Below are 17,196 nucleotides of genomic sequence, written 5' to 3'. Positions count from 1 at the left end.
AAAATTTTGTTAATATGCTAAATTACGTTTTGAAATTGCTCAATCATGTTCAGTGCTTATTAAAGAAACAGAGATTATGTATGTTGTTTTCATCAGACTGATGTTTGTGTGGTACACTGACCCGCCAGTGACCGGAATTACAGTAGAAGAGAGAGAGACTTTAATCCTGATTACACACACACTCCATCATTCAATCCTCAAGATGGAAAACACTGAACCATCAACAATAATCTCAGATCTTCCATCTGACGGACACATAGCCGACTTTAATAACAGCATATACAAAAAATACGGGTGAGTTTCATTATCCAGAGCTTAAAAATTAAATATGATTTTGAGACAGAAGCGTGTGTGGCACTACACATACAGCACAGAATATGTTTGTATCATCTCTGCTCCACGACAATATCTGCATCACATGCAAATTATTTTTTAGGAATTCACAATAAACTTGCAGTTTAAGTTCAAATCAGTCTCACAGGCTTTGCAGTCGTGTGATTATGAGTTATTATGAGTCTCAGTAAACACAAAGTGAAACACGACAACAATGTACTAAGAACAGAAACGTTTTTTCTTTGCGTTTTTCGCGTACGGACAACAACATTGTCAAAATAATCCCCGTTCACAAGGATCCGCGAAAACAACTAAAAACGCTGTATTCTGCTGCCAGGCCAGTAGATGGCGATGTCACTTTGTAAAGAAACACTACATGCCTATAGACTGAACATGTAATACACATGCGGATGATGTCACCGTTTTGACAGATACACAAGGAGGCGATAACGTTACTGTTTTCAAAAACTTGCACTTTGAAACCCGTTTTCAAAAGTTTATGTTTTCAGGCTCCTAAAACACAGTTGTTGTGTAAATGAACAGGCAAAATGCACACAAAGTTTTCAGTTTTTCATTGAAAATGTTGTCGTGTAAACAGCCCCAAAGTGCACGTTTTTGAAAACGATACCGTTGTTGTCTCCGTGTGTAAACTACACAAACCCACACTGGTGACATCATGCGTATTACGTGTTCGGTCTACAGGTGTGTAGAGTTTCTTTACAAAGTGATATCGCCATCTACTGGCCTGGAGGCAGAATACAGCATTTTTAGTCGTTTTCATGGATCCGTGTGAACGGGGACCGTTTTGACAACGTTGTACGCGAAAAGCACAATGGAAGAACTTTTCCATTTTTAGTACATCGCCATTGTTGTGTAAATGTACCCTAAGAAATGAACACTGAATTCTTCTAAATTCTGTGATTCGTGAGATTGATTTCTATTTAACAATGACTTTTGAAGATTATCATGAATTCTGCCAACCTCTGCCATCTGAAACGTTGCCATGTGATCTGAATATTCCTAAATCTCTTTCACAAGCATCAGTCATGAAATATTTCTGTGTGGATTCTGCAATGTGTGTTCAGACGCATATACTGGGGTTTTGCCTCGAGACACTCAATGGTCTCCGTCTCCCCTTCATTCAGTTGATTGTCTGATAATTGCAATAGTGACCTCAAGTGGTGATCTGGGTGCACAGCAGACCAACACTCTCTCAACTGTGCACTCATATTCTGGGTTCAACTGTCCATTACTACAATTTATAATAAAAGATCATGTTTCCTTTTTCAAAGATATATCAGCAGGATTTGTGGGCTGCGTTCACTACAGAACACAGACTCGCTGCTCAAACAGAACCGTGTTCACAGTAATGCACTTGCATTGGAAGTCTGTTGGGAAAGCAGTCTGACTCTGGGAGGCTTTAAAGCAGAAATGCGTCATGTCGTCGCCGACGGTGTTGTGGTGAAATGCAAGAGTCTTAGAACCTTTTATTTTGCTCACTCTTTTATCCAAAGCGACATATAAATTACATTTATTTATTTCAGAGTTCAGCTCCAACCCCAGTTAAACACACCTGAACCAGCTAATCAAGGTTTGGACACCCCTGTGTTACGGCTACACTTTAAAGTGCCCCTATTATGCTATTTTAAAGGCTCCTAATCTGTTTTGGAGTCTCCTAGAATGTTTACATGCATTCAAGGTCAAAAAACACTAAGTTTCACATCCTCTGCAGCTCTTTTCTCAGCACACAAAACATATGGACAGTAACGATGGCGTTGTTTTTACCGCATCATTTCAAGCGTGAGTCTCATCTTTTAGAAGTGCATCAAAGTGGATTTGCTTTCGCAGCAGAGAAAACAGTGTCTTCGACATGAACAACACAAGCCAAACTTAAACTACCATGTTTGAGGGCGGAGCAAAGCAGACGCTGATCACGTGATCAGCACGACATGTGTGTGTGATACTGACGCAGGAGCCAGCCAATCCGGAGTCACGTTCTGACGTAGAACCTGGAAGTGCTGAGCTGTCTATACAACGTAAACAGCGTAGGAGACTAACAGAGAAAAGAAGAAATTGTTGAATAAAGTCGTGATTTTTGAATAAAGTCACTATTTTAATGACGTTTTTACAACTTTTCTGGATCTTGAATGTGGTAATTACATTGCTTTCTATGGAGGACAAATAAAAACTCTCAGATTTCATCAAAAATATCTTAATCTGTGTTCTGAAGATGAACAAAGATCTTACGGGTGTGGAACGACATGAGGGCGAGTCATTAATGACAGAATTTTTCCTTTCCTTCCTTCAATGAAATTAAGAATAGATTAACTTTCAAATCAATAAATGCATCTGAAATCTATTTAATGTGTCAAAGATCTACGCTATATCTCCTCTGGAAAGTGTTCCCGACCGACTGAACCAGGGTAACAACCATTAGACTCATGAATTTAGGTGGGCTTTTGAACGAGATAATATGCAAACAATCACTTTTTGTGATCTCTTCTCTCACACCTCAGTCCTGTTTTTGTTCTGAACTGCATGAAATACTAAAATTGTATGGAAAAAAGACGAACCAAGATATACTTCAAAATTTCTTTTTGTGCTCCTTTTTTAAAAAATTGTGGAACTGAATGCAAAATGCATTTATTTCATACTAAGTATACTACAAATCTATTAACATATTTACTGACATATCGCTTGACACAAACTGATATAATTATTATAATAAAACATTATTTGGAGTACTTCTATATTGCACAATGCAAATTTCTTAATATTAAGCCTAAAACGTGTTTTAATATCACTATTATTAAGGATGGTATGATCATTGTCTATAAATGCAAAACATTACCTAAAGTATACTTGCAATAGTTCCATTTTAGCACAATCAAATACACTTCTTTACATCTTTAGTTGGACCTCAGCACTACTTCTGGATAACTAAAGTGCATTAAATAAAAAAAATTAGTTGTTCCAATTTAGTTGTATACCAATTTAGTATACCAAAAGTAGAATTGCAGTGTATTTATATTAAGTGTATAGTATACTTAGCATAAAATAAATGAATTTCAAATACATTTTGGTATATTTATTTTTCACCAGGGTTTATAGAAGGCATATATGACAAGTCTTTGGATGAGAGATCGCTTTATGTGCATCTGTGTTTATGCACTGAGAACTATATAATAAATTAAATAATAAACATATTGATCTACTGTATGGCAGCCTTTCTTTATAGTGACATCAACAAAGTCTTCCTAACCAAACCTTGAACTATAAAACTTTATTGAAGTACCATGTAACGAAACAATTAGATATGACTTCATATATGCAAAATAAAAGAGGAATAGAGAGATAAAAACAGCACTGGATGACGTGACATTTATGTAGAAAGAAACAGAGACAGAAACTTCAGTGATTGAAATGAGGCATTCCTGGGTTTCTACAGCCTGTGATCACATTCCTCCAGTTATTTTTCTTTACGTTTCCAAAACAGTCTCAACTGATCCTCTTAAACAGACTGACAAATCACATGATCCTCCATAGGTACAATCAAAACGCCTTTATCGTCTTATATCATATGAGAAAAGGCAGCAGGTGCACATCGTCAGTCCTTTGTAAACGAGGCGCAGAGAGCCGAGTGTAATCACACACCAACGAGCTCAGGCCGTTTGGACGTGCATCTGGGACGGCACCGTGTGCGCGTGAGGTCAATCGTCAGCAAAAGTGATGCGTCCGGGACCCTCGCTCCTCATCCAGCGCCTGTAGCGTTTCCATCGCGAGTCTGTGGCCATCTTCATCTTCATCTCCTCCTCCTGCTCCTCTCGGTAGGCCTTTCACAAACACACAGTATGATCAGTCTGTCTGTCGTCCTAAACACACCACACACTCACGATTAAAATGATGAAGAAACAGCTTTCTATACTGGGCCGAGGGAATCTGATTATTAATCATGTTTTAAATTATTTACAGAAAAACGACTGTGCAAATATATATATAAGTAGTGGTCAGAATTATTGGCAAATATGATCAGTGAAAATAAATCTACAATGTTATCCTTTTGATATTTCATTTAAAAAAATGCACAAAAAATCTAAACTTTCATTGAAGTAAAACAAATTAAAGTGTGGGGGGGGGTCTCTTTATGATATAAATGTTTTTCTCTGATACACATTGGTCAGAATTATTGGCACCCCCCATAAAATATCAGAACTATGGTTTTTAAAAATAAGTTTTAAATGTATGTGTTAACTTTCAGAGCGCTAGAAAACTGTGACAAATACTCATCCGTTTTTTGAGACCGTGTGTAGCATTTCGTGTATGAAAGAAATCTTGTCCAAACCTCATAGTTCTCTTTGATCCAGAGCTGCTGCTTCAGGAAAGTGTCTCTCAGGCCGTGGTCCAGACTGTCAAACTGAGCCTGTGACATCTTCATGTACCTGCGGATGATGTAAAGTCTCTCCTCGTCCCCATACTCCTCCCCGCGGACGGTGAAGCGGTAAAACCACGAGCAGTGCCACGCCACGTAGGTGCACAGATGGTACGGGAACAGAATGATTTTACAGAGCAGGATGTCTGATATATTGGGCTTCTGATAGCCGCCCTTGATGTCGATCTTGTTCTTGATGATGTCTCTGATGATCTGCTCCTCCTCCTCGCGGATCTCCTCTTTGGATCGCCGGTTCTTGCCCTTCTCTTTGGTTCTGTTCAGCAGTCCTTGCTGCTTGGCCAGTTGGGTAGCCTGGATGCGATATTTGGGAACGGTCATCAGGTAGTTGATGGCTTCTGTGTAGCTGCTCCACCAGCTGTAATACTGCAAACACATAAAAACATCTGCTTGTTAAAAGGACAGCTCTTGCTCTAACCGCTGACGGTGTGAGCCATATTCTACATATTAACGTGCCGACTGTCATCAATCTACGGCTCTTCAGCACCGGTCCTGGAGGTCCTACAGCATTTAGCTCTAATCTTAGTCAAACAGAAGGTTCAGGTTTGGAGAAGACAGATGTCCTTCAGGAGCAATGACCTGCAGTGGATGAAATATATTCCTTAGTGAATTATTAAAGCGGATGAAGAGTTTGGTCCCAAAACACGATAAACAGCAAGATATTTTTTTTTTTTATTGAGTTTCCACCAAAATCAGTATTGTATTATTAATTTTGCACTTAATGCGATATCCATCGTGTTATTCTGTCATGTTTTCTCCCTTTCTTTCCAAAACGAGACAAACGTCAGTCTAACTTCTCTGCAGAACGCGATATATCCGCTCAACCAATCACAGCGCTCCATTCCACACACTAAACAGTAATGGCGGCGCTCTGAATACACCCGGCATCCTAGTTTTCCTCATCTGCTTTGTGCTTTTTGATCAACAAAAACAGAAAAATGAATAATTTTGACTGCATTGATGAACCTGTGGTGGTTTCTGCGGTGGGGAAGAAACGCGAGTCGTGGAAATGTAATCATTTACGTGAGGAGATTCAGAAAATTGCCATTAACAGATTACTTTGTTGTGTATTTTCAATATGAAAAATAACTTATATATTGATGGATTAATTGCATTTTGAAAGAAAAAAAAAAAAGTGTCATGGATTTATTGCATTTGGGGGAAAAAAATAATCCGTTTTTATAATAAACCTTTTAAAATCAAAATGTAGATTTGAATTTTTAATGTTTTTATAACCAAAATATGCTATGTGAAAGTTTGAAACAGAAAATTGTTTTCATCTTGCCGCAAGCATTTTTACTCGAATTAATCAAAATGGATTTATCGCGTTTTGGAACCAAACTCTTCATATCTTCATTGAGCATTATCAATCAGTTTCTTGTCTTCGTCGATTGCCCTTGTTCGCAAATGTAAATGTCATTTGGCTGTTAAGAATTTTCCTCCACTAACACACAAGTAACGACATGAGGGTAAGTAAATGACAACATTTACATTTTTGGGTGAAATATCCCTTTAAGGTGAGTGTTTAATTACAAAAGATTGAAAAGACAAATAAAATTAAACTAGAGCTGGTCTTGTAGTCACTCATTAAAAGACCACAATCTCAATTCAAACACCCACACAATCTTATTCCTAAATGTTCTTATCCTGAACATTCAGATCTGATCCAGAGAGAGTCGCTGTCACGTATAGATATGAAACAGCTTTAACCTCACAGTATCATTATTTCTGTCTTACAATCATTCAAATTATCACAGAAGTTCTGGGATAAAAGTTTATAGTTCAGATATAAACACTGATGTCTACAGTAGTGATCAAAATAGAGGAAATCACCTTTTGAAAGAAACTTGATGCTTCGAATAACAATTGTATCAATTACATCGTTACACCAGTAGGTGGCGACAAGTGACTGTTAAAAAAATGTGTCATTAAAGGGTTAATTCAGCCAAAAATGAAATTTCTGTCATTAATTACTCACGCTCACGTCCTTCCAAACACGTAACTTTCGACTTTCATTCATCTTCAGAACACAAATTAAGATATTTTTGATGAAATCCGAGAGCTTTGTGACCTCTGATAGAATGCAACGTTATCATCACTTTTAAGGCCCAGAAAGGTAGTAAAGACATCGTTAAAATAGTCAATGTGACTGCAGTGGTTCAACCTTAATGTTATGAAGAGACGAGAATACTTTTTGTGCGCAAAAACAAAACAAAAATAACAACTTTATTCAACAATGTCTTCTCTTCCCTGTCAGTCTCCATGTTTTCCGTCAGAACGCGACTCTGTTTTGGGCGGCTCCTGCGTCATCACACACACACACGCCTTGTGCTGATCACATGAACAGCCCATACCGAGTCATGTCCTGAAGCGCTGCACTGTCTATACAATGTAAACAGCGTAAGAGTCTTTATGAATGAGTCGTTGAATCATTCATTCAACCAGATTTCTTAAATATTTTAAATTACTTATAATTTTTTTACTCATAATCTTTATTTTGAAGTGAACAAAAAAAATCATGATTCTTAATTTATTCAGAATCTTGCAGCTCTACCTTAAACCAAGGATACAATGATATTGGATCTTTGGCCCCGTTTTGGTCGATCGGGTCACAAGTGGGCGAGGAAGACACGTATCCGTTTACACCTGGTACTTTAATTGATCTCTTTTGTCCACTTTCAACTGCTTCTGTCCTGATTTCTTCGAGGGGAGGGTTTATGGGGGGGTAAATGTATGGGGTTTTTTTTTTTTTTTTTTTCAAATCTTTCGATCTAATGAACAAAATAAGCTCATGCAATTTACACATGAACATGTCCGGAGGTAACGGAAAAACATACGGAGAGCAGCAGCTTTCGTTTCCGCCCTGACAGCCGCAAGATCGGCCGAACGCTGTGAGCGTGTGTTAGAAATCAGGAACGGTGAGAGAACATGGTGCTTGGTACATTTTTCATTTTCAAACCAAACGGGTCCTTCAGCAGACCAAGTTTAAATCCGTCTGGCTAGCGCGCTCTTACCTAACGCATTAGGCCAGTAGGTGGAGAGCGTTTTCAACTCCCTCTGGAAGTGGTCGAAAGTGGACAAGCTCAAAACGTTTTACACCTGTATTAGCGTCATCCACTTGTGATCCAATTACCAGGTGGAAACAGGGCCTTTAACTCTGTGACTTGAGGTTCAGAAGTTATAGCCCACAATGCATTTGCTTTTTCAAGGAGAGTCTATCCGAGCAGTGGGTAATAACACTTCAAATCCCACCAGGTTTCAAAGTCTCTATAGGCCTTACAGTTTGGGATCCACAACAATTTTAGCAAAGAACAGCCTTTGTACTGCGTGTGTTGCTGTGAACCCAATTAGTGCAATTTAAAATTTGGTGTACATCTGGTGTAGTTCTGAAGGACAGTCAGAAGACGCAGTTCAAATAGTCAAAATGGTTGACGATTGTATTGCCTCCTATCTGATGAACCAAATTCTTTTGGCATTTTGTCATGAGGGTCTGTAAACGATTGAGATTTACAGAATCTTATTTAGAGCAGAAAAATAAACTCATCTGAAGCTACGTTTACACGGACACCTTTTGTTTGTGATGAATCCGATACAATCAGATTATTAGGGTCCATGTAAATGCAGCTAGTATGTTGGCCAATGGCAATGAATGAAGTGAGTGAGCCGTAAGTGATCAGGATATAAGGAGCATTTTGTGATTGCGGTGAACTTACCTGAAACAGTGAGATTGCACAAATCGTTACGAGAATCACTATCCTAACGTCTACTTTGGGAGCGAGTCTTCTCCTGTAGTAGGTGTAGTAGTGGCTGTAATATTCCTCCGGGTGGTCCAGCATGTAGTCATAGTCCTTGCGTAACTCTTCATCCTGAAAATCACAGAAAATTACAGATCTTACAGTCTATGTAAATGACTAGGAAGCACACCATGAGTTATATTAGCAACACTTCAAAGTTCCAGCAGATCTCCATTATTTTTTAATTAATTTTACAAAACAAAAAGCTTAAAGTTTGAATAGCTCTGCTCCCAAACACTAGAATATGGGAATAACTTCCACTGTACCTTCTGATTACACTGGAAAAAAAATTATGTTCTTTTTCAGTAGTTTTGTCTTGTTTTCCAGTGCAAATACCCAAACGATTCGTAAATCAAGAAACTTTTACTTGAGAAGCCAAATGACATAAGATAAGAAATCTTGTGAAATCTTGATAAAGTGTTTTTATGATTAAAACGAGAACAAATATCTGCCAGTGGGTTCAGAAAAATCAACTTAATTCAATTGAAAAAGCCCACTGATTTTAAGAATATTTTTAAGCATATACTTGCTTAATTTTGTTCCTTGGAAACAAGACTTAATTTCTTCATTCTGCATCTCAAGTAAATGTATCTTGATTTTAGGGTGTTTATATATTTGAACTGAAGAACTAAAATCCTGAGAAAGTTTTTTTTTGCAATTTAATTTTGAAATTTAATTCAGGGCCCTATGAAATCCATTTTATTTTATATTTATAGTTTTAATGGTTAAATTAAATTGTATTAGTCAAAAAGTCTAATTAGTCTAATTAATTAATCATGAAATATATACAATTTAACAGCAATTTAAAGGTTTAACCAAAACAAATAGATATTTAGGGCCTTAAGAAATAAGTTTAATTTTTCCTAAAATTCCGTTTTATTTTTTACCAAATTCTGTTTTCTGTTTTTGGGTGAACTATTTCCTCACATGAGGGTGAGTAAATGATGACAGAATTTTAATTTTTGGGTGAACGATCCCTTTAAGTGTACTGTCCTGCTTTTGATTTATTCATCTAAAAGTTGACAAATTCCACGACATTTCGTATCATACAGTAAATTCCATTTTTATGAATGGATTCTGCGATTCTATACGTTTTCCATACTTATAGACTTTCAATTAAGAGACAGAAATCTCTCCATTGAATTTCTCTCTTGAACAAAATCCAGTCGTTTCAATAGCAATGCACGTTCAGGAATTTCTCATGAGGGAAAAAGATTTCCACATGCAAATTTCACATCGGGTTGAAGTTGGTCACATGATTTTTCCAGCTGAAATTAGCTATTGTGAACAACTTTACTAGGACTTTGCCCATTTGACTCTGCTGATGTCAGAAATTACTATGTTCATGCGATGGAGAAGAATGTATTCTTTGGGCTTAAAGGTAGGGTAGGCAATTGTTTTTATACAAAACAATTGGGTATTGGCAATTTTCACAATTCGATTCGATTACTATTCACATACTTTTGATTCGATTATGATTTCGATTCGATTATTTTGGATGCAGTATTTCAGTTTCAGCACATGGCAAATTTTCTTGAGGAAAAAAAAAAATCTCTCCACTAATGCTGTAAACTACACATGAGAGTCAGTCGGTACTACTATAATAATACTGAAGGTTAAATTAACTTATTTATATACAAACACTTAAATAACACTCAATGATGTTTTTATTATAAATAAAGTTTAGAATTATATAATCATATTTCTACTCCAATTCGTTTTTTTTTAAATATAAACATTTAAATCGTGGCTGTCATAACTGATTTATTCAAACATGCATTAAATATTGAAGAACATTAAAAATTATAATGAATATGTAACGGTGCATAGCTATATTTATCATTCTAGAGTTCACTTTTCTAGCTGACTAATGAGTTTATGGTCACTGAATGTGTTTTTCTGAGGTAAATGTGACGTCACGTGACATTGTTCGCAAGCTGTTTTATTGACGTCTTTCCGAGGTTGAAGCACTGATTGAGCGATTACACGAGACATGATACGGATTTCAGTAAGTTGTACTGTATATTTTAACATACCTTCAGATGTTCATGTTTATTTCGCTGTAACTGGTATTAAAGCGGAGGAGAGGATGATCACATGCTTCTCTTTAACTGAGGCGCTAAAGCGATCCGTCACGCCACATTAAACAGCGCCAAAACGGTATTTATTTTTTGAGTCTCATAATAAGATGGACGTCATTTGAAATCTGAGACTTTGCTTCATATCAAAAGTAACAAGGCACAAAGATTATTGCGATTTATTGGATGGGAGGCGCTACATATTCTGCTCATTCATCAACTGAAAACAGACTAGACTAATCGATTCTTGGGATTTAAGAATCGATAACGGTTCGTAAAAATGAGAATCGATTAAAATCGAGACATCAATATTTTTTACCCAGCCCTAATAGTAATAATAATAATAATAATAGAAGGGGTCTAAATATTAAAACATGTACTTATATCTTCTGTGGAAGTCTCAGGACCAAAAAACGTACATCCAATCAATGCATTCGGTCCGAATATAGCACAGACATCACACATCATCAGCGCGTTCTGTGAGGCGATGCAGAGTACAGTCACTAAACAGCAGCGCCTTTTACTGCTCCTCCTGAACCAAAACAACCAGCTTATGCTGCGTTCACGCCTTAACTACCGTAATTAACTACCTAGTAGGGCTGAAAAGATTAGTCGACATTATCGACAACGTCGACAATAAAAAATTGTCGACAAATATTTGTGTTGTCGACAGGGGCGTCGGACTGGGGGGGTAAAGGGTACCGAGTACCCAGGGCCCGAGGCAGGGGGGGCCCCCTTAGAAGTCAGTTTTCTATACATGCATATACATACACTAACATTTGTATAGCATTTATGTACAAATAAAAAAGCTCCTGTGCAAAACTAAACTTGTAGTTAGACACTGGTTTGGTATAAAAAAAAATCATTTTCATGCTGTGCAGGGCCCCACCACCCCTCTCGAATCAATGTAAATGGTACGACCCGCAAGTCAGGTGCTTCTGCTGCGGACCTGCGGTGAATCAGTTAATGAGACAGGAGCTAGAGTTAGCCGTGATATGAACTAGGAAGACAGGGGAAGAGTCATGTCTTTCCTTAAGAAAGGAAAATCAGGGGCTCAAAAACGAAAAGAAAAGAAGATTAAAGAGAGAAAGGCAAATGAGGGCAAGCAGTTGCTCACTCAGTTTTTTGAAAAGAAAGGTGAGCTCCAAATGCATCAGAGCATTGACATTGTTTTAACATAAATATCTACTCCAGGTAGAATAGCATACATTTATGTTCGTACTCTATTTGAATAATATACCAATACTTTATAGTATCACACCCTACATGGCGAGCAAACAATATTTCTGAGTAAATAACGGAGTGAGAAGCAGACGGAGGCGGAGCTGGGAGCTCAACACACAGCCACTCCAGGCAGCTGAGCAGCTTGTCTCCTCTTCTGCTGCAGTTCTCCCCAGAGTCAGAAGTTTACATGAAAACACTGCATATTTCCCTCCATTGTCAAAATCTAACACCCGCGAAAACACAGATCGTTAGCGCCTATTTTACTGCATTGTTATGCAAATTAGCTCGCGCACGCTCTTACATTAAGTACAGGATTGTTCTCAGTTTAATGCACATCTTAATGATTGAAAATGACTTATTTTAAAAAGTAATTCAAAGACTGAATGTTTAGTTTGGCGGTTAGTGTACCCTGTGATTCTATAGTCTGCATTTATTTTAAACAGACAAATAATCAGCTATTAACTTGTACTTAGCCTACACTTTAAAAAAGGTATTGTGACAATAAAGGATATTTTAGCAACCATTTAAAGCCATATATTTCAGTTTCAGACAAAAAATATATTAATCAGAGTGTGGCTTATTTTGTTTACATTTTAAAGGTGCCCTAGAATCAAAAATTGAATTTACCTTGGCATAGTTGAATAACAAGAGTTCAGTAGCCTACATGGAAAAGACATACATTGAGTTTCAAACCCCATTGCTTCCTCTTTCTTATGTAAATCTCATTTGTTTAAAAGACTTCCGGAAAACACACGGATCTCAACATAACACCGACTGTTACGTAACAGTCGGGATCATTAATATGTACGCCCCCAATATTTCCATATATGCCAGCCCATGTTCGAGCGTTAGACAAGGAAAGGCAGTATTGACGTCTGGATCTGTGCACAGACAAGGTAAGCAAGCAAGAACAACAGCGAAAAATGGCAGATAGAGCAATAATAACTGACATGATCCATGATAGGATGATATTTTTAGTGATATTTGTAAATTGTCTTTCTAAATGTTTCGTTAGCATGTTGCTAATGTACTGTTAAATGTGGTTAAAGTTACCATCGTTTCTTACTGAATTCACGGAGACAAGAGCCGTCGCTATTTTCATTATTAAACACTTGCAGTCTGTATAATGCATAAACACAACTTCATTCTTTATAAATCTCTCCAACAGTGTAGCATTAGCCGTTAGCCACAAAGCATAGCCTCAAACTCAGAGAATCAAATGTAAACATCAAAATAAATACTTTACTCACATGATTCGATGTATGCACACAGCATGCATGATGAACATCTTGTAAAGATCCATTTGAGGGTTATATTAGCTGTGTGAACTTTGTAAATGTGCTGTAATATAGTGGAGAGCTCGTGTGGCAGGGAGCACGCGATTTAAAGGGGCGGCGCGCTGAAAAAATCAGTGTATAGTTAATGATGCCCCAAAATAGGCAGTTAAAAAAATTAATTTAAAAAAATCTATGGGGTATTTTGAGCTGAAACTTAACAGACACATTCAGGAGACACCTTAGACTTATATTACATCTTGTAAAAAAGCATTCTTGGGCACCTTTAAGTGTTATTATGATAAAAATGCAATACCCCTCCCATTGGTATCACTATGGTATTTGGTACGGGGGCCCAGCAAGATGGTTTGTACCCAGGGCCCAAAATTTGGTGCTACGCCCCTGGTTGTCGAATAGTCTCTTGATCTCATACGACCTATTTGAAGGGCCTGCAATAACGCGGTGTAACCAGTGGGGCGCTGTAGCGCAATACTGTAATGCAGCCCTCCGGGATCCAATCCAATAAAAGAAGTCAGTGCTTTGGAGAGCATAGTGCAAACGACGTCGAACCCGTGAAATGTGGGAGATTAACATAGCATAAACATAACAAACATAACGTTTAGCATAACTACAGAATACTGTCATGCAGGGCCACCAACTCTCATTCAAACTCACTGTTCTCACGCCACACGTTCATTTTCTCACACAGTGAAAGATGCATCGCAGAGCAAAGAGGACACAGACAACGGCAACGCACCGACAGATCAGGTTACTTTTGATATAAAACTAAGTCTAAGCTTTTAAATTCAGTCAATATTACTACGGAATTCAAACAATACTTGTGGTGGTGACTCTGTTTAACGTTGTGTGGCAGATCGCTGTAACATCTCGGTTCAAGCGGCATGTGAACCTATTCCTCTCTATTACAGCGCGAAATAAACATGAATGAACATCAAAAAGTACTTACTGAACTTACTGAAATGAATCCATCTCTATTGTAATCACTTAATCGGAGTTTTAACCGCAGAAAGAAGTCAATAAAACTTGCAAACAAATATATCACACAAAATGTAACATTTACCTCAGGAAAGCCATTCAATGACCATAAACTCGATAGTTTGTGTGTGTGTGTGTGTGTGTGTGTATATATATATTATATATATATATATCAGTGGCGTAGCCACGGGGGGGCCTAACCCCCCCAGATTTCTGAGCGATTTTTTATTTTTTATGTTGATTTGTTACACTGATGCATATGGTGCGCGGTAAATGCAACAGCTGTTTTTAGACTTATTGATTTGATTATTTCACGTGTTGCTCGTAGCTTCTGCTGTTATTATCTTTGCGCGTGAGAGTTCGTTATTATGCGGTGTGTGACAATGTGAAGCGACACCTGAGGCTTCCCGTTTCCAGGACGCGCATCTCAATGCAGTGAAATCCGGTGGGTGCTCGGGCTCCTAACTCTCCATTCATTTTAACCAATAAAAAGTCGTTTTTCAAGAGAATCAAGAACCTCTGACTGCAGCGCACACAACTTTCTTCTCGTCATTATAGTTAATTTGAGGCAGTTTCCGTGGCGTTATTTGCTCTCGCCCAGATATTGCGTGCGCGGCTGTGCGCGCTCAAACTTTGTTATATGTAAATCAAACATGCTTTTTCTCTAGAATTGTCTTCTCTCCTGGATTTAATGTTGCAAGAAGCTATTAACCATCAAACTTACATGACTGTTAAAACAACACCTATAAATTGTAAAAAATTAAGTATCTTTTTATATAATAACTCCATGTACAAATGATATCATTTTCAAATCTAGCCTACTTTAGTCAGCCAGCTATCAAGATATTTTTATTAGGCTATCTATTTAATATATATTTTTAAAGTTATATATTAAAAGTTAAGTGCTTATTGTAGCCTAAATGCTTATTGAATAATTATATTTAGCGAACCACTACTGATCATCAAATGGTACAATATCAGCATGAGTGTAATCAAAATGGTTTTTATCCCTGGTGGGGATAAAAAATATATCCCTCCCGGGTGATGCTACTCCACAAACCACCAACAGAGCATATAAAATACCAAAAATATTGGCAAAAACATTGCCAAGTAAAACGCTTCGTTTATATAGAACTGTCTCTTTACGACCACAACAAACGGGACACTTTTCAGAGGCGCATTCCGACTTCGCCTCAGCGCCAGGCGCGTCAAACGAGCGCGGAAAAGGTGCAGGTGACAACGAGAGAGCTTCACTTGAACAACAGTGAACTGCGGTCAGATGAGATGATGTCAGGCTATGTCGGTAAAACTCAGAAAAAATAACACGACTGTCCAATCAGTTATTATACTGTGCTCGTGGCGCGCACTCAAGAATTGCATGCGCAAATGCGCCGGCGCGCGCTGCATAATTACTTTATTATAGCTTAAATAAAGCGCAATAGATACTACGAGCAATGACCGTCGCTTGAAAATGAAATTGCCAAACATGCGATTAAAGCTGCCTCAAAACTGTGCATGCATGCATGTATTTGTTGACATGGTTTTAAAGCTATTGTTATCCAATTTGTTGGTCTTATAACGTCTTAAAAATGCACATATGTACACCAGGGAAATCTAAATTTTCTCGGGGGAGCATGCCCTCCTAGCAAACTACATTTTATGACCTCGGTAATTATGAAACCCTGTGTACATGTTCTATAAATGCTATCTAATGAAATCTGAGGTAAATGTCTATTTCTACAAATGTGCGCACTTTGAGAGTAAAAGTTTGTATATGTAGTATGCACTGTGATCAAAAATAAATGGGACCAAACGCGATTGAATGTAAAGGTTTGTGTCTCGTTATTCTATTAATAACTACCGATTGATTTTGCATTTCTTTTATAAAATAAGAATTATTAGTGTCATTGTAGTCATTATTAGTGTCATATATATATTTCCTTGATTTCCTTGTTTTATTTACTAGTTAAAGTACAGTATAACTCAATATTTTAACTAATTGCTAAAGTAGAATAATCGAACAAAGCCTACTGATTAATCAGTGCAATAATCGATGATTAGTCGATTAATCGTTCTAATAATCGACAGATTAATCGATTATCAAAATAATCGTTTGTTGCAGCCCTACTACCTAGAGCTGTTCACGTCCTCAGACTCGGATTAATGCGTTTCTATGTCAACACTATATCAACGCTGACCTGAATCTGCAGCAGTCAGGTGGTACAACTAGAGCTCTGTAAATTATGTTCATTATTACTGTAACGTTATGTGCTTTGAGACATGAGCTAGTTTAATGCCGTGTCTCGTGACGCTTTGCCGACTCTGCTCAGGCTGTGCGCGTTCATGCGTTCTGAAGGAGGCGTGGCTTTGGAGACACTCTGAAGGGAGGGAGGGGCTCAAAGCTAGCCTCTCCGAAATTGCCTACGCTACCTTTAATTAAACAGGAAAACTTATGTGATAATTAAGAAATAGCAACTGTTCCACTGACTTCTTAGTGTCAGAAAAATAAGAATGACAACATACATTTACATTAACTGTCAAAACATAAAGACTCTATATTCATTCTGTCAGACAGAAACATCACAGTAACACAAATCAGAGGAGCACCAGGGTCTGCATATAGTCTGATGGATTCAGCCTGTAATCTGCAGGAAGAGTGAAGACATTACCTTGAGCGTCTCGTAAGCAGTGGCGACGAGCAGAAACTTCTGCTGCGCGCTCTCGCGGGTGTCGCCGGTCTCCCCGGGCTGATATCGGTCCGGATGGTATCTTCGGGCCAGCTGGCGGTACGCGCGTCCGATCTCCGCTTTACTGGCGTCGCGCGGAACTCCAAGCACGTCATAGCAGCTCTGAGTCCCGCAGTACAGACCCTCGATGAGCGCGGCGACCGAAGAAAACCCCGAAATAAAAACAAAACAGATCCCTAAAGTGAGTCTCAGCTCCATGGACGCGGCCATGTCAGCGTTCTCATGCTGCGGTCGCGCTCTGATGACGCAACGGCGGTCGTACACGTGTTGAACCGTAGACTTTTGACTATCTTTCTTTTTGAG

The 17,196-nt window shown here is 38.1% G+C and overlaps 1 protein-coding gene across 1 annotated transcript; it reads right to left on the bottom strand.

Moving 5' to 3' along the window:
- Positions 1 to 3,601: 3,601 nt before the first annotated feature.
- On the bottom strand, positions 3,602 to 17,141 carry dnajc25 (DnaJ (Hsp40) homolog, subfamily C, member 25). Its single transcript, XM_048189483.1, has 4 exons — positions 16,816 to 17,141; positions 8,494 to 8,646; positions 4,676 to 5,146; positions 3,602 to 4,166 (listed from the first exon to the last, which is right to left on the bottom strand). Exons 1-4 carry the CDS (start codon positions 17,101 to 17,103, stop codon positions 4,044 to 4,046), a joined length of 1,035 nt encoding a protein of 344 aa, XP_048045440.1. The 5' UTR covers positions 17,104 to 17,141; the 3' UTR covers positions 3,602 to 4,043.
- Between the last annotated feature and the right edge of the window lie 55 nt (positions 17,142 to 17,196).

Source organism: Megalobrama amblycephala, linkage group LG4, assembly GCF_018812025.1.
Source record: "Megalobrama amblycephala isolate DHTTF-2021 linkage group LG4, ASM1881202v1, whole genome shotgun sequence".
NCBI classification, from domain to species: domain Eukaryota; kingdom Metazoa; phylum Chordata; class Actinopteri; order Cypriniformes; family Xenocyprididae; genus Megalobrama; species Megalobrama amblycephala.
This window is presented reverse-complemented; position numbering and strand designations above follow the sequence as displayed.

Bases quoted from the DNA above. Each gene is read 5' to 3' on its own strand.
- dnajc25 (XM_048189483.1), bottom strand. From the start codon at position 17,103: ATGGCCGCGTCCATGGAGCTGAGACTCACTTTAGGGATCTGTTTTGTT. The intron at 8,647-16,815 runs GTAATGTCTTCA...TGTGATTTTCAG, and splicing joins CTGCTTACGAGACGCTCAAG to GATGAAGAGTTACGCAAGGA. The intron at 4,167-4,675 runs GTTTGGACAAGA...TGTTTGTGAAAG, and splicing joins GGATCAAAGAGAACTATGAG to GCCTACCGAGAGGAGCAGGA.